We start from the raw sequence: 15,014 nt of genomic DNA on the forward strand, positions 1-15,014 counted from the left end.
GGATAGGCCAGTTTAGAAGGACCTCTTAGCTCACATTTAGTTAGTTTAGCTTTTGCTTTCTCTTTCCTACAAGACTGATTCTTGCAAGGGGTTTGTAAGTCTCCATAAAGCTGTTCATTTCTCACATTGCCATTTGTTTTGTTTATTAATACTCCAGTGAAGATCTCTGTTTCCTAAACTGCCCTGGACCAGGTGAACAGCTGCAGGGTTTTTTTGTTTTGCTTGTTTTTAGCACTGGATGAACTGGTACTTAGTAACTATTAAGATGGAGACTGAGGATGGTAACTGTATGTGGCAGAAGGCATCTGCCATGGCAATATATTCAGTAGATACCTGAAGTCTTAACATTCACTGTACTTTGCCCAGCTTCTGAGAATGCAGCATCATATTATGGTTTTATATAAATTGAAGACCCCTATTTGGAGATTTCAAAGTGGCAAGTGAATGTATTGAAGGACATGGAATTAAATTATTGGCAGAAGTCTAATAATTTTAAACAGTGTTTTAGACATTTGCCTAAGAGAAAGGAGAAATAATCTTGTATGCAAAATTATTCCTCTTCACATAGCACCTCATGGTGACTTTGGGGAAACAGGTGAATGAAAAGGAAAGAAAAATAAATATAGATTCCTAATTTATAAGAATGGCCATTATGATAGTGTTGTTGGTATGATATAAAACATTTCTTAAAGAAAATAAATATAGATTCCTAATTTATAAGAATAGCCATTATGAAAGTGTTGTTGGTATGATATAAAACATTTCTTAAAATGGCAGGGTCTAGGAATGCAATGCTCTTAATTGAACGGTAGTTAGTAGAGATAAAATTGCTAGTTGCTAGCATCATTATCTAAAGCAGCCCTTTCCTAACTGCTCCAAACTATATTTTTTTGTTGTATTACTACTGCATACTTTAAACTAGGAGCAGCTGCCATTCTGACAGACCCTTTCTCATCTCATGTTATCTAGGATGGAATTGAAAGGCCAACACTGTTTGCTTCATTGGTGTTACTGTTTTTAAACATCTGCTTAAATTGAGCCATACTACTTTCTCTTGAGTGCTGTGGGTATGACTTAATGCTGTGTATCTCATTACAGGTGATGCTTAATGATTTTTGTGTGATATTCAACTAGTTACATGTTAGATACATGGGATTATCAAATCCTTTTCTTTGTTTCACCACACTTCAACCCAGTTCTTTGCCCTCACATTACCTGTTTCCTATGTTTTTTAACATATTTTAGGAGGGTGCCAAGTTTTTTCAGTACCATACATCAGAGAGTTCTTTCCAGGTTGTCTTTACGGTGTCCTGTGTTTTTAGGTCTTTAAAAAAACCAGATTATTCTTAGATGATGTTTTGAGGCTTTGTAATAACTTTCTGATTTTATCTTGTCTTATCCTGAATTGAGTGAGGTGTCTGTGCAGTGGTTCTATGTTTGTACAGAAATTTAAGAGGTGAAATGAAGCAAGCAGGACTACATTTTGAAAACTGTTAACTGTTTTTGGGTAAACTTTGCTTTTTTGAATTCTTCTTCCTTAAAGTAACTGTGTTTAAGAATCCCAGAACTTAATGTAATCAAAATCAATATTTATTGCTGAAAATAGAAGACAAGCCATTGAAGTTTCTGGTCCAGGTCTGTGTCAAACCATTGGTAGAACACTGAGTACTGATTCCTGCACATGCCTTCTCATCATGCTCTCTTTCATTTTGTCATTAAGTTCAGGAAAAATATATTTCACAATATACTGCTTCTCACTTAATCTACCTGAATATTTCTGTTATCAAGTAATTAAAATAATGAAAACTGGTAAGCAGAGTGGGTAAAGATACCTTACTTGTAATACTGAACTTGTAAATAATTAAATAATTATTGTCACTGTCAGGTTATTATTTTAAGCACCTTTTTCAGGTATTGGTGTTGGTTACTCAGTGCTTTGAGATGAAGAAATATCAATGGAACAAGACTATGCATTTAATAACAGGACTGATTTTTGTGTTCAGTATATTAAAAAGAGCAGCCTTCAAACCTCCTCTAGTGATCTCTGCACAATTGCATAATGACTTGGGGATAAACTTTTCCTAATACTTAACTGCCAATTAAATAAGATAAAAAGCTAGCTATGTAGATGAAAAATATAAAATATCCCAACCGAATACAAATATTACATAACAGCAACTAATCTGCATATTAATTACAGCTACAATAATGTCAAGAGCTAGGCTGATCGTGAGTGTTCCAAATCATACTTGGCAGGGGATGACTGTTTTACTTAAATTTTAATTAAGAAATAATATGGGTGGGAGATTTTAATAGATGTGAAATCAGTAGTATAAATACAGTAATACAGCCATTCAAATGTATTACAGATTTTAATACCTATAGCGAATCAAATACTGAATAGGTTTGTCATGTCTTACTGCTCTGTTCTATTGGCAACCAGGAGACAATACAGCAAAAGAACTATAGGTTATAAAAACCTTTTCAAAATATAAAAGCTACCTTGCTTCTTCGATTAAGTAAATTGCCTACTATTTCATTGAGTGCTAGGAAATTTTAAATTATTTTTATATCTTATGAGCAATCACATCTAAAGACAAAAAGATTGGGTGGTAAGGAAGAAATGTGCACAATAAAAGAATTTTCTAGCCTTAATACTTAAAAGTTCACTAACATAAAATGGACGTTTTCATTTGGCTCTTTTTTTTTAGTGATCTGTAGTTCTGTGACTTTCTGTAGCAAGGTCTATAGTTGTGAGTGTTTTTAGCAAGGTATGTATCCGTGCACTTTTAAACAGGGGTTGCTGGGTGGAAAGATCAAAAAATACTCTGGTTTCATCTTCATTCTGCCAGTGACTTCTCTAATGTCTGAGTTAGGCACCTAATCACCACCTCAGTTTCTTATCTGAGAGGAAGAGATAATTACACCTCCTTTACTATGAAAACCACATTAATTCACTCAGTATAAACTTGTACAGAGTATGAAAGCTCACTGTGCAATGCAGAGGAGGATGATGGAGCAAAATCTGGTGTGTGAAGCTTACATTCTGAAAGACAAGCTCTAGCAGTTACAAAAGGCAGAGAAAACTGGTGGGAAGAGAGAAAGAAATGGTATGTGTAGTGTTTTAAGTAGTCTGTAGCTGTCGGGACTGTGGGGCTCCCTGTGGGCCAGGGGCCTGCCCAGCACCCTGGCTGGGGTAGTGGGACAAGGCTCTGGCCTGGAGCCTTCTTGGGGCCAGCCTGGAACAGCAGCCTGTGGGTCTGGCAAGGGGAACTGGCTGTGAGCTCACCAAGGCTGGATGGGACAGGGCTGTGGGAGCCCTGGGTGGGGCTGGAATGGTGGTGTCCTGGGCCACGGAGGGCATTGGAGTCAGGGGAAACCCTGGGGACAGTGGCTATGACCAGTGAGGCCTTGGAGACATGTCTAGGTTGCCTAAGCTTCAGTATTTTACCTTGTTACTAGATCTGGAGTATAAAGCCTAGTTTTCTCTTTCCTGGTTTATAACTGAAACCCTGATGGTGGTGGAGGCATTTCTTTGGGACTGATCTGCATGGCTTTGTGATGCTTTGGGTCACCAGTTGGCTCCAGCCAAGCGTTGCTCTGCTGGAAATGCCTCATGCTGTGCCGTACATTGCTGTCCTCTGCAATGATCTCATTTCTGTAGGTTGTGCTCTGTGCGTGTGCAGCACAGGATATGTCTTTCAATGCTGAGTGCAAAACATCTGATTCACTATGTCCAAATTTGTCAGTGAATGAGGTCCAGTTATGCAAATACAGAGTAATTTTTATCTTCTGTTGTGTTATTTGCTTGGGAAGTGTACTGAATTACTGTTGTAACTGAATAATTTGTTATTATCAATATAGCAACATCACACTGCGCTGTAATCGCTGTTAAGAATGTAGAGCTTGCTTTCTAGGAGGGAAACTCACAGAGGAAAAAAGTCTGATTAGCTAATTAAATTGCAGTGTTGAGATTCTCTATAAACAACTGTTGGTCTCCATATTATATTTTAGCATTGTTCTGCTGTTCTTTGCTGCCAGATTCAGTGAAATTGCTTTATTAGTTAAGTGCTGCTCTCAGGGAGTGTCCAGCTGTCTTCTCAAGGCCATCTCACAGCTATGGACTTTGACCATCACAGGGTAGTATTTCTACTATACTAGTATTTCTACTATTATTACTACTATGTAGTAATAACCATATAGCCAGCATCAAGCATCTTTGCTTGTATAAAAGATATCCTAAAGGAGATTAATGGTTATTGATTTCCTGCTTAGTGGCCTACAGACAAGACACCTGTAAACAAGATCTTTCAAGCTGTTGGTCTGTGCAGAGTGCTTGGAGCACTAATGCAGATCTATGGGCGCAGTTCAAGTACTCAGTACTTGCTGCAGCACTGAATTTTGCTGCCTCTCCTATTCTTGTTTAGCATAACTTGTCAAGTAGTCAGGAAGTCATTAGTATTATGCTGTCACGAAAAGCATTCTCATGGCACAGTCTGATACTTTGCATGCGATATGATTTAAGCGCTGTAAAATCCATGCTGGCTTCTCCTGTCATTTCCCTTGATGTTTGTGCAGCACCCATGACTGTAGCACATAGCAGGCAGTTACAGAGCATGGCATCCTTGCTTGCAGCATCCATGAGAGACTGATATGAATTCCAGTGCATGTGACTCATCAGTGAGCTCGGTGCAGCTGAGGCTCCTCTAATTTCTAGCTCTTCATTCTGTGAGAGCCACTTACTGACAGAATAATTCCTGTGATATATTAAACACTTTCATTGAAACACAGGTTCACTGATAGCATGGCATCTCCCTGAAGATTCTCTATGATGTATTTTGTTCCCCTCATACTTGATAATTGCTGTCTTGTTACATCCTCCTTCTCAGTGAAGGTTTACTCTGATAATGAATTCTAGTGATAGTAAATTGAACATAAATTATGTTCACACCTAGTATGCATTATTTTCAACTGATACATCAAAAGGTCTTTCAGTGTACATCTGACAAATTCATTTCTATGTAACTCTGTAATTGCATACAGAGCTGTTGTCTATTATGTTGCTTGTAAGGAAGGAACATACAGCATATTTGGTGCCAAGTATATGTTTTGAAGATGTAACGTCAAGGAGAGTTTTATTCTATAGGTTGGTACCTTATAGAGCGTTTCTATTTCTCTTATTTCTAAAGAGATACGGGCAAGTAGGTTCTTAATTTCATCTAGCAGGGATCCAGGAAGACAGATTTTCTGGTTTTTATAACATTGCTATATACTCTTTCTACCTGTATACTGGCTTTCACTGTCAAATTGCTAAACATTAACTAACCCAAATACTTACTTTGCAGGAGGCCCAGAAGATCAATGGTGGTGGAGATGCACAGGCAGATGGAGCCTGCAAACCAACAGATGAAAAAGAGGAGAATGTGGCAGCAGAAGTGGGATGGATGACGTCTGTGAAGGATTGGGCAGGAGTCATGATATCTGCCCAGACATTAACTGGCAGAGTACTTGTAAGTTTTCTATGATTTTCTATGTTTTTATTTTGCAGAACATTTTTAAGAACCACTGTGTCCCAGCTTTAGTGGAGGATTTTTGATTGGTTTGTTGCATCAGCACTGAGTTAATCCTAATTTTCTCTTTTAGAAATAAAATAGCAGACTAATTCCCACTGCAAGAGAGGCAGAGACAGCAAGTAAGAAAAACTGACTTCCAGACCACTCCCCAGCCTGTTTCAGTACTCTGGCCCTATGATTTTGAACTATGCTGCAAACAGCGAGTTTATTAATTTCATCTTAGGTGTTAAAACTATAGACCTATTTTATCTGAAAGTAAAATTGTGCTTGGAAAAATGGAAGCAAACTTGAAAAATAAGCCCAATGTTGCAAACGTAGAGAGTGGTCAGAACTGTAAAGCAAAGACAAGATTGAATTGGGTACGCAACAAGATTTGTGATATTTTCAATAGACTAGTAATGATTTTATATTCTCTTCATATTTTTACTAGGTTTGTTATCCTTCAAACATGTGAACAGCTATGTATCAAATGGGAGACAGGTATTATTAATACGTGGTTTATAGTGAAAAAAATTTATAGTTTTTCACTTTATTTAAACATCATTGCTTTAGAGCCTTGTCAAGTATTAAAATGCAAGGGTTTTCTGTGGAGTTCACTGCAGTAGAAAGAGTCTCCTTTGTCATTTTGATTAGTTTTTTTTTTAGAATGCACATACTTATAAAATAGAAGCTAAAGTGATTTAAATTCCATTTAAAACTTCAGATAATCCCAGTGAAACTTTGTAACTAGTTTGGGTTAAACTGAAAAAGGATTTGGGTCTTTGTTTATTTTGGTTAAGAGGTATTTTACAGTAAGTCAATTTTGGACTATAGAGTAATTATTTGGATAGGGGAAGGGAATGGAGGAAAAGAGGGGAGATTGCACTTCTTAATCAAGTATCTTACAGGAAAAAGTTGGGGTGAATTAATTGCCACTCTATTGTTTGATTCTGCGAGCATATTATTTTGATCATTTTTCCTAGAAATACCTTCTTCACTTTTTTTTATGTTAGTTGCTGACTTTTATCAATAGCTGGAAAGTTCCCTTGCTGCTTTTAGCATTATATGTTTTCTATGTGCAGCTGCAATACTGACAGTCTTTTAGTGACTGTCTTTTAAAAAACGGTGTTTTGCATGTTTCCTGCCATCTTCAGCATTAAAAACCCTAAAGTCATGCTTCTAGTTCCAATTTAAGTATCAAGGCTAGAAATCCCCCAAACCCAGAGTCCTCTGCTCCCACCTATGCTGTCAGAAATTGCCCTGCGTTGATTTTACCGGGCTATATGTGAACACAGATAGAAACCAACAATTGGGACCAAAATGTAATATACATAACATAAAATATATTTGACTTCAATATACTGGGAGAACTTACTCAACACTGTTTGATGACTTCATTTATTTCTTTGGGGTATTTTTTTTTTGTACTTAGAGTTTACCACTGCATTTCAAAAGGGACCAGCTGGCCAATGTCATTGGGTTAGGTTATTTCTGAGAATATATTTATAGTCTTGTCAAGATATAGCAGCACATATTGTGCACATCTGGGTTTATCAATATGACTGGCGATCTGAGAAATAAGTAACAGTGCATGGAACCTCTTAGTTAATTTTGGTCAGTTTAGAAAACAAGGTGCATTTATTTTAATATAGCACTCGTCAAATTCAGTATTTGAATTGACAGGATATAATTTATGGAGGACCATTTCCAGAATGGACCATTTGGCTGTTCATTTAAATTTTACTTTCTGAGAATATTTGATAAAGGTTAACTGCTTCAATGAACATTTGTGCTACGGGATAATACTGACATTATTTTTAGATATAGGATGTAGTAGAATCAAATTAATATTTGTCTTGAAGTGTATTTTTTGAAAATATAGGACTTACTCATGGATTCCTACTAATTTAATACAGTGTGTTCCTATATTTCTGAATTGAAGTGCTTTTTTTTTTTTTTCCCCTGAAGAAGAAAGAACTGGTGATTTCAGATTTATGAAATCAAAATTCTATGAGATATCTGACTTAAGAAATTATAGTACACTTTTACCCTGTGAGAGTTTAAATTAAAATCAATCTTATATATCCAGTGTTTACAAAAAATGCTTAAAAAGCAGTCCAATGAAAATGGACTTTGGAGAAGAGTTACAATTGAACTTCAGTTCAGCGTGAGCACCTGAAGGCTGTTGTGGAACTGCTGCCTGGGTTTATTTGGCAAGTGAAGGAGACAAGTTAGCACAGTGTGAAACACACATCAGTGTGAAGTAGAAGCTTATTTGTGTTTTCTGTGCATGGAAAAAGCTCCCATTGTTATTTTTACCTGGAAAGTCATTTTCTTCACAATAAATCTTAGTGGACTGTCAAGTGCTATTTGTGAAATCTAAAAGGGCTACTTTTTGGAACTTTCTCTGCTGGAGTCTATCACCATATCTTTGCCATGTCTGATCTAGCTTTTGTTTCTTCCCTAGTAACCTTATAAAACAGCTTTCTAATTTATCATATCAGTTTGTCCAGGTGCTTTGTGAATATTGAAACAAATATTTAAATAGCAAGTGCTCCTATAATTACCTCTTTAATATTTAAATGTTATGGCTACTCACAGGTGAAGAAAATAAAGGCCAACACAACATACGTGTTTAAAGGTTATAGCTTCATAGTGTAGTACAAAATTGGACATTTACATTGACATTGGACCATTTGTACAATTCTCTAGTGAAATCAAACGTTTCTATTTGTATAACAGATGCAGACTTGAAGGCCTTAGGCAACATTGTAGCCACAGAACTAGTTGAAAACTTTTTTTTAGTCAGAAAATACTTTTTTTGCAAAATAATTTACAAAATCATGTGTTTTGGTGCATCTGCTGGAAAGTAAGGGATGTTACTTTTTTTTCATGGTCTGGGTCATTGGAGACAATTAGTGAAATGATTTAATCCATTCAGAGACAAGCACTGAAGTCTTCAATAGAGATGATTCCCCTCCACACTAGTTTTAAAAATGTTTAATTCATTGGTGGTTGAGAGGAAAGGAAGAGTTCTGTACCTGAAATGAAAGGTGAAAGAACCCAACCATATTTGTAATCTCCTCCTGCCCTGTTCAATTCATTGGAGGGAGAATTACATTTAAAGACTAAACAAACAGGAGAAATTAAAACCTTGTTTGTTGTTGTTGGGAGCATCATGCGAAACAAGAATGGGAGATGTTAAATAGTTAAACCATTGACTTTTCAAAGCATTTGGCCATCACTTGCTTTATCATTATGTCAGCTGAGTGTCTCCTAGCCTATATTTTGTCTATAAGAGATGTAAAAGTGGCATGTGCATGGGATTGTACTAATACTGCATTTGTTTCAGTAGTTTATGTGAATATAGTAAAGATGAAGTACTGAAATAGACTTCTTACTGCTTTAGCAGCTAAATTCTATTTCTGACATTTCAGAAGTGGTTTAGGCACAAAGAAATATTCACACTACCCAATTTCATCTGAAGGGCAGGCTTTGGAGGAAGAGATTTGTATAAGGTGATCTGGAATGTCCTTCAGTTAGAAACTGTTTTTGTTTTTTGAAGTAGTGCAGCTGCCTAGTCATGGTGCCTACAGCTGTGTGGTCAGAATATCCTTTTTTCCTCATACTTTAGGTTTGAACCTAACTTTCTTGGTGACAACCACCTTTGAAAATGTGATTTTTGCCCTTAAATAATGTAGATGTGACTTTGACATATGGTTTAAAAATGTGTCCATGTTAAATTGCATAAGCACATGATTTAAGAACACATAAATGAACCTGTGCAGTTCTGTTTGTATTTAATGTTGAATGGCATAAATATAAATAACAGTAAAAGGTACCAGTTTACTTAAAATCTGTTCAGGGAAATACTGATTTACTTTAAAGTGCTGTAAGATGCTGTAGATGATGAAGTATCAGATTCCTGAGGTGGGTTTCTCAAAGAAGAATCAGAGACATTCATAATTAATCTCAAGATGCAGGAAATTAAACATATTTGTGAACTGATTTTGCTTTCTGAAATTATATAATTTGAGTAAGAAGAAAAATATTTCCTTAATTAGATGGAGTGTTTCATATACAGAAGAAAGTCACACGTATCTCGTTGAATTTGACACAGCTCAATCTATGGAAAGCTTTAGACCCTTGACTGGACTTCTGACGAACTATTAAAAATGGTAGGGGGTCTCACTAGTCATTCAGGGAAAACCAGTGGATCTTTACTTATATAAGTATGTATAGTAAATTTTCCTGGGAAAAATATGTAGGTATTTTATATGCTTTTTGGTTTAGTTTACTTGTGTGTTTTATTTTTTTCAGTATTTTTCACAACTACATTTGTTCTTGCTGCTTTTTATTTGCTTTTAAATTTTTTTTTCCTGAAGGAGAGGACTCAAATTCTTTTAATGTTGACGGGGAAAAGTACCCACAACCTCTTGTGATAAGTAATAGTTGTCTAGCAGCCAAAGTGAAATGTAACAGTACAGAAATTATGTGGGGTTTCTCCATGTTTCCAAAGACAGTGACTGTTGTCTCATTACTTTAATGAGAATAGGATAATTCGATATTTGACAGATAAGAAGTTGGAGAAGCAGGAGCATTTGGTATACATATACATTTTTTGACGATGTTCTTGACAATATCAGCTATTTCACTAGATTTTCAAAGCAGGAAGTGAAACCTTGAGCAAACATGAGTATGAGTATCTCAGAATTCAAATATAAAGTTTAAGTTTTCTCAAGGATAAGCAAAGCTCTCATAAATTTACTTCTTTCCTTTTCTTTCAGTTTGAACCCTCTCATCCTGGAAATGTCTTGTTAACCAATCTTCTTGTGAAACTAACATTTTTTTTTTTTCTGAGCATGTAATGTCCTTAGGATGCAGTTAACCTGAATAGGAGTTAATGTAGAATAAAATGTATTAATTGACTAGACAATAGAAATTGAATGTATTCTTCAGTGATTTAGTCTTTCATACTCATAATATTCCAAGCCTTTTAGAAGTCTAAATCTGACATTAGTTTTTCAGCGAGGAAGCACATGCATTCTTTGATAAAAGAATGTGTTTTGCAGTCTATTGGCTCTGATATTACAGTTTTTCTTAGATAGTTAAGCAAAGTTTGGTGTGACCTATAGAATCTGCTAGTCAGGCAAAAATAAATAGTGCCATATTTTCACTTTAGCTGTGGTCTAGGTTTCTGAACTTAGAGGAGAAGGGGAAAGTCCTTCTCAGCTTCCAGATCTGACTGCACAGGCAGGAAGGCACAGGATGTTCCATGCCTTGAGTGGTATTGGGTGGTTGGGTGGTGTGGTTTTGTTTGGTTCCCTTTTCCTCATTCTGGTCAACAAGGAAGAGAAGTGGCATAAGGATGGAAGGGCAGAGTCTTCCTGCGTAAGGGCATTTGTATGAAGACAGTGCCCAAACTGCTGAGAATGTATCTTGCAGTGTGTCAGTGTAGCACCACAGAGCTGATCATTGCAGGTGTACATAGGTTAGGAACTGCTTGTCAAGGTTTGGTACTTACCTACCTCCTGTTCCTAGGAAATAGTTTAGATTCTGCTCTTCTCTATTGAGAAATGAACTTTATTTAGTTATTTTTAATCTTTCATAGGCCTTGGTGGCACATAAATGAATCCAAGAGATGAGTTCTAGGTTGCCTTAGTCTGTGACAATGATGTGGGCTATTTCCAGGGTTTCCATAGGAATAGGAACAATGTTCTCCATTTAAGTTCATGAGATAACGATAATGGAATAGAGTAGGAAGTGTTGAGTAAGTCTTGTTCGTTTCTATGGTAACTGTAGCTAGTTTAAGTTCCAGTTATGCATTTTCTGAATATTTATTTATTATTGACAGTAGCAAGGGTTTTTTTGTTTTTTTTTTTTTTTTTGCAGGCTTTTTGCTTTGGATCAAAGGGTGGGCTTCTGCCCGCAGTCTTGTGGGAAAGTTCTTCTATTGCACATATGTCTTTAAAACAAAATTATTACATTTTGCATGTAAGTGCTACATGTAGATGTAGCATTTCTGATTGTCACTGCACCTACTATTTTTGGGAAACTGTTATAATTTCAGTGGATCTTAAAGAAATAATGTACTGATAAAACTAAAATAATAAAAATGAGAGCATGCTAACTTCCCCATATGAGATGAAGGTGACCAAGAAGACAATTTTTTTATCAGCTATGACACTTTAATATGGGAATAAAGGCAGATGATTTAAGTTCTTTCACTACCAGCTTGCTTTTAGTACTTTTTTTTCTTAGTATATTTTGGACAATGCTCTTAGGGACGTGGTGGTTCTTGGGGTGTCCTGTGCAGGGCCAGGAGTTGGACACAATGATCCTGATGCAGCCCTTCAAATTCAGCATATGCTGTGATTAATATATGCTAATCTTAAACTTTCTTTTCTGTAAGGTTGTTCATGAATTATATGGCTAATCAAACATAAACAGTATTTTTTCCTACTCAATTTTACCAGTTTTAAGTACTGGTATGTGAAGAATGGGTTAGGTTAGCATAAGGTACATATACATGGTAAAATCAAATCAAGAAAAGAATAAACAGTACATATCATAAAGAAATGACATTAAATATACTCAGAACTGGACTTGAAACATTGCATTTGAATTCTTAGCTTAGGAGGTGGAGAAATAGAAAATTAGTGTATACATCACATCTGCAATTTATCTTAATTAAAATTCCTAATTTTGATAAGCCTTCTCTTTGTAAGCCAGATCTCACTGTAGCCTAGTCTGCCGTATTTTTACTCAGTTCATAGCTGCTGCTATGGAAGTTACCCACTGTAAAGTTGTCTTCAGCTTTGGGCTGTGCTGCAGTGACTTCTGTGACCTCTAGATAGATGACCATGCTTGCAGAAGCCATTCTAACAGTATTTAAAAGCATGAGGCTTTTTCTACAGTGGTAATAAATACCTTCTGCTAATATTTTTTGCGACTACCACTTCCTTTCTTGTTTAAATTAAGGTGTCTGTGGCATTCTGTCATTAAAATGAAGAAAAGCAAGCACATGTTAAAATAATGTATCAGGTTTTGAATGGTGTGATTATCTGGAGAAAGTCAAGAACATGGTTGATATTCAGATGGCAAAGCTTGTTTAGGTAAACTTCTGTTATATAAGTCTTCTTTGTTGAGAAATTGTTGTACGACTTTATCACTCTTAATAACCTGTATCACTGTGTATGTATATCAGACAGAAGTAAGGAAAAGTCTTAGCGACTTCTTTCTTGCATACATCTAGAATGGAAGCGTGTAAATACAGAACTGTTCCTTCTCATAACTCTGTGTTGATCCTCATGGTAAGAATGTGAAATTTACCTTCCACCTATGGGCCACTGACAATAGTTAGGTATTGAACAAAAGATACGAGCACAACTTTGCATATTTACAAAGCTCACTAGAGGAGCCAGATGGCTTCCCCTAAGGCATTTGTGCAGTTCCCATGTGAAGGGCTGCTCTGATAATGCAGTTGGTAATACTGGGGTTTTTATGGTTTTCTTTTTTCTCTTTGCGTTTAGTGTATTTGAAATTGTGCTTGTAATCAAAACACTGATGTGATAATGAATATTTTTGAAGATAGTTCTGCGTATGTTTTTGTACAGCTCTGCCATTGATGATTTGTTCTGAGGTGTGGGGTAAATGGAACAAATTACTAAGCTTGCAGTAAAACGAAAAATCTTCATTTTGGTGTTCAGCAGAATTTTCACACAGAATATTGCCTATCAAAATGAGTTTCCTTTCCCTTCTTAAATATTTTTTTTTCTTTTTTAAACGATTAGGTATTTACTTGGATATTTGCAGGTTTCTTGAGAAGTGTTCTCAGCATATTCCTCCTGGCTTCAGTAGTTTTATGTGGCTCCTTAAATGTGCATTGCTTTGGCACAGGCGATTCCTCTCTGCTTTAATTAATGCTTTGTTTCAGCTTCAAATGCTGCAGCAGAGACAACTTCAAAGCTTACTACTAAAGCTGCTGAAAGTCCCACTTTTCCTGTGAAGTCTGATGTCTGTATTGGTAAGATTTGGAAGGCTTGGTTTAATCTGAAGTAGTAGTAAACACTACTCTTGCCTTTCTGAAACGGGAGAAGGTAACCTAATGGTAGAAACTAGGATGGAGAAGTTTTCAATTAGAACTAAAAATCAGGGACTATTAACTACCTGTTCATGTGCTTCTTCTAGAAGCTGGAAGCTCTCAGGACCTTCCATAAGTCCACAGCAAAATGCCATGAGTTTAAGGGAGAAACTTCCTTGTCTGCTCAAATGATCCTGCTTCTCCTTCCTAGTGAGAGTCTTCATCCTGCAGACACTTTACTTCATCTTGGGATAAAGCTAGGAGAAATACTTTGAAAAAAAAAACAGGACTCTTCGGAAGTTTGAAACAGCCCTGGTGGCTCTTTCAGTGTAGTGAAGACTGGTTCTATTCATCATAGCTATCTAGGATAGGTGGGTGAAAAGGCGATTTCTGCAGTGTAATTCCATGCCTTCTGATGAGCTATGGAAACATTAACTGTGACTGTGAGTAGGGGGTCACAAAACTGACTTAACTGAGGCAGGGTAAATACAGAATGGGAAGGGAAAGATAATCTGATTCTTCCTCTATTTCTGGTCCAAACTTAAGAAAAAATTATTTCAAACACAGTGTACTTGTTAGTGCTTAGAATGGGGATACCGCTTGGGAACTAAAAGTGAAATGTGGAATCTGATCCTGCTTTGTGTAGACTGCATGCAAACTAAGCCATCCAGTTCTGTCAGATGCCCACGGTCCCCTCATTGAAAAACATGTAACTCCTACATACTGTTAAAAACATCAGTTTGTGCCTGTCAGGGTAAAATCTCGCAAAAATTACTTCAGTAGAGATGAGTAGATTTTAGTGAGCCATCTGATTGTTGTGATACACAAAATGGGATACTGTCATGAGCCTGCTGCGGAATACTAAGCTCTTGGTTATTGTCAGCCGTTATATTTAATCCGATAACATGTATTCTGAAGGTGCTGAATGTCCCTTGAGAAAGTACAGCTATTTATCTTGGTAACAATTATCAGTATTTTGTCAGCAGTTTAGTGATAATGCAAAATGTTTGCAACATCCCTGTGGCTGTTTAATTTTAAATTTTTTTCTGTCTTTTTTTAATCTGTTCCTTATGAAAAGAAAGTCAGTATTTGGCTGCCTTGTTCTGGATTTTTAAATCTAGCCAACCCAAGTGCTGTAAGGTTGAATTTAAACTTAGAGAATTTTGAATTAGAAGAATCCACAGAGTGTGGCATGTGGCAGTTGGCATTTGATCTGTGTGTGCTGTGAGTGTCATTAGGCTGTCTGGACAGTGTTCCATGCTGCCATTTCTTTTCCATGCTAGAGTTTAGCACCCATGCATCTGTAAACAGAACATGGACCAGTCAATTCTGTTGTTTTAGCTAAATTGGAGAATTTTACATTCTGCTCTAAGAAATTC

General features: G+C 36.4%; 1 protein-coding gene across 50 annotated transcripts in view; it reads left to right on the forward strand.

Moving 5' to 3' along the window:
• The window catches only part of KCNMA1 (potassium calcium-activated channel subfamily M alpha 1), a 439,218-nt gene that overhangs the window by 113,531 nt on the left and 310,673 nt on the right, over nucleotides 1-15,014 (forward strand). For all 50 annotated transcript variants that reach the window (XM_008642826.2, XM_008642831.2, XM_008642837.2 and 47 more), the window contains exon 2: nucleotides 5,346-5,510. In XM_008642826.2, the coding sequence (XP_008641048.1) occupies nucleotides 5,346-5,510 (165 nt within the window). The remainder of the gene's footprint in view (nucleotides 1-5,345; nucleotides 5,511-15,014) is intronic.

Source organism: Corvus brachyrhynchos, unplaced genomic scaffold (assembly GCF_000691975.1).
Source record: "Corvus brachyrhynchos isolate BGI_N302 unplaced genomic scaffold, ASM69197v1 scaffold279, whole genome shotgun sequence".
Classification (NCBI taxonomy): domain Eukaryota; kingdom Metazoa; phylum Chordata; class Aves; order Passeriformes; family Corvidae; genus Corvus; species Corvus brachyrhynchos.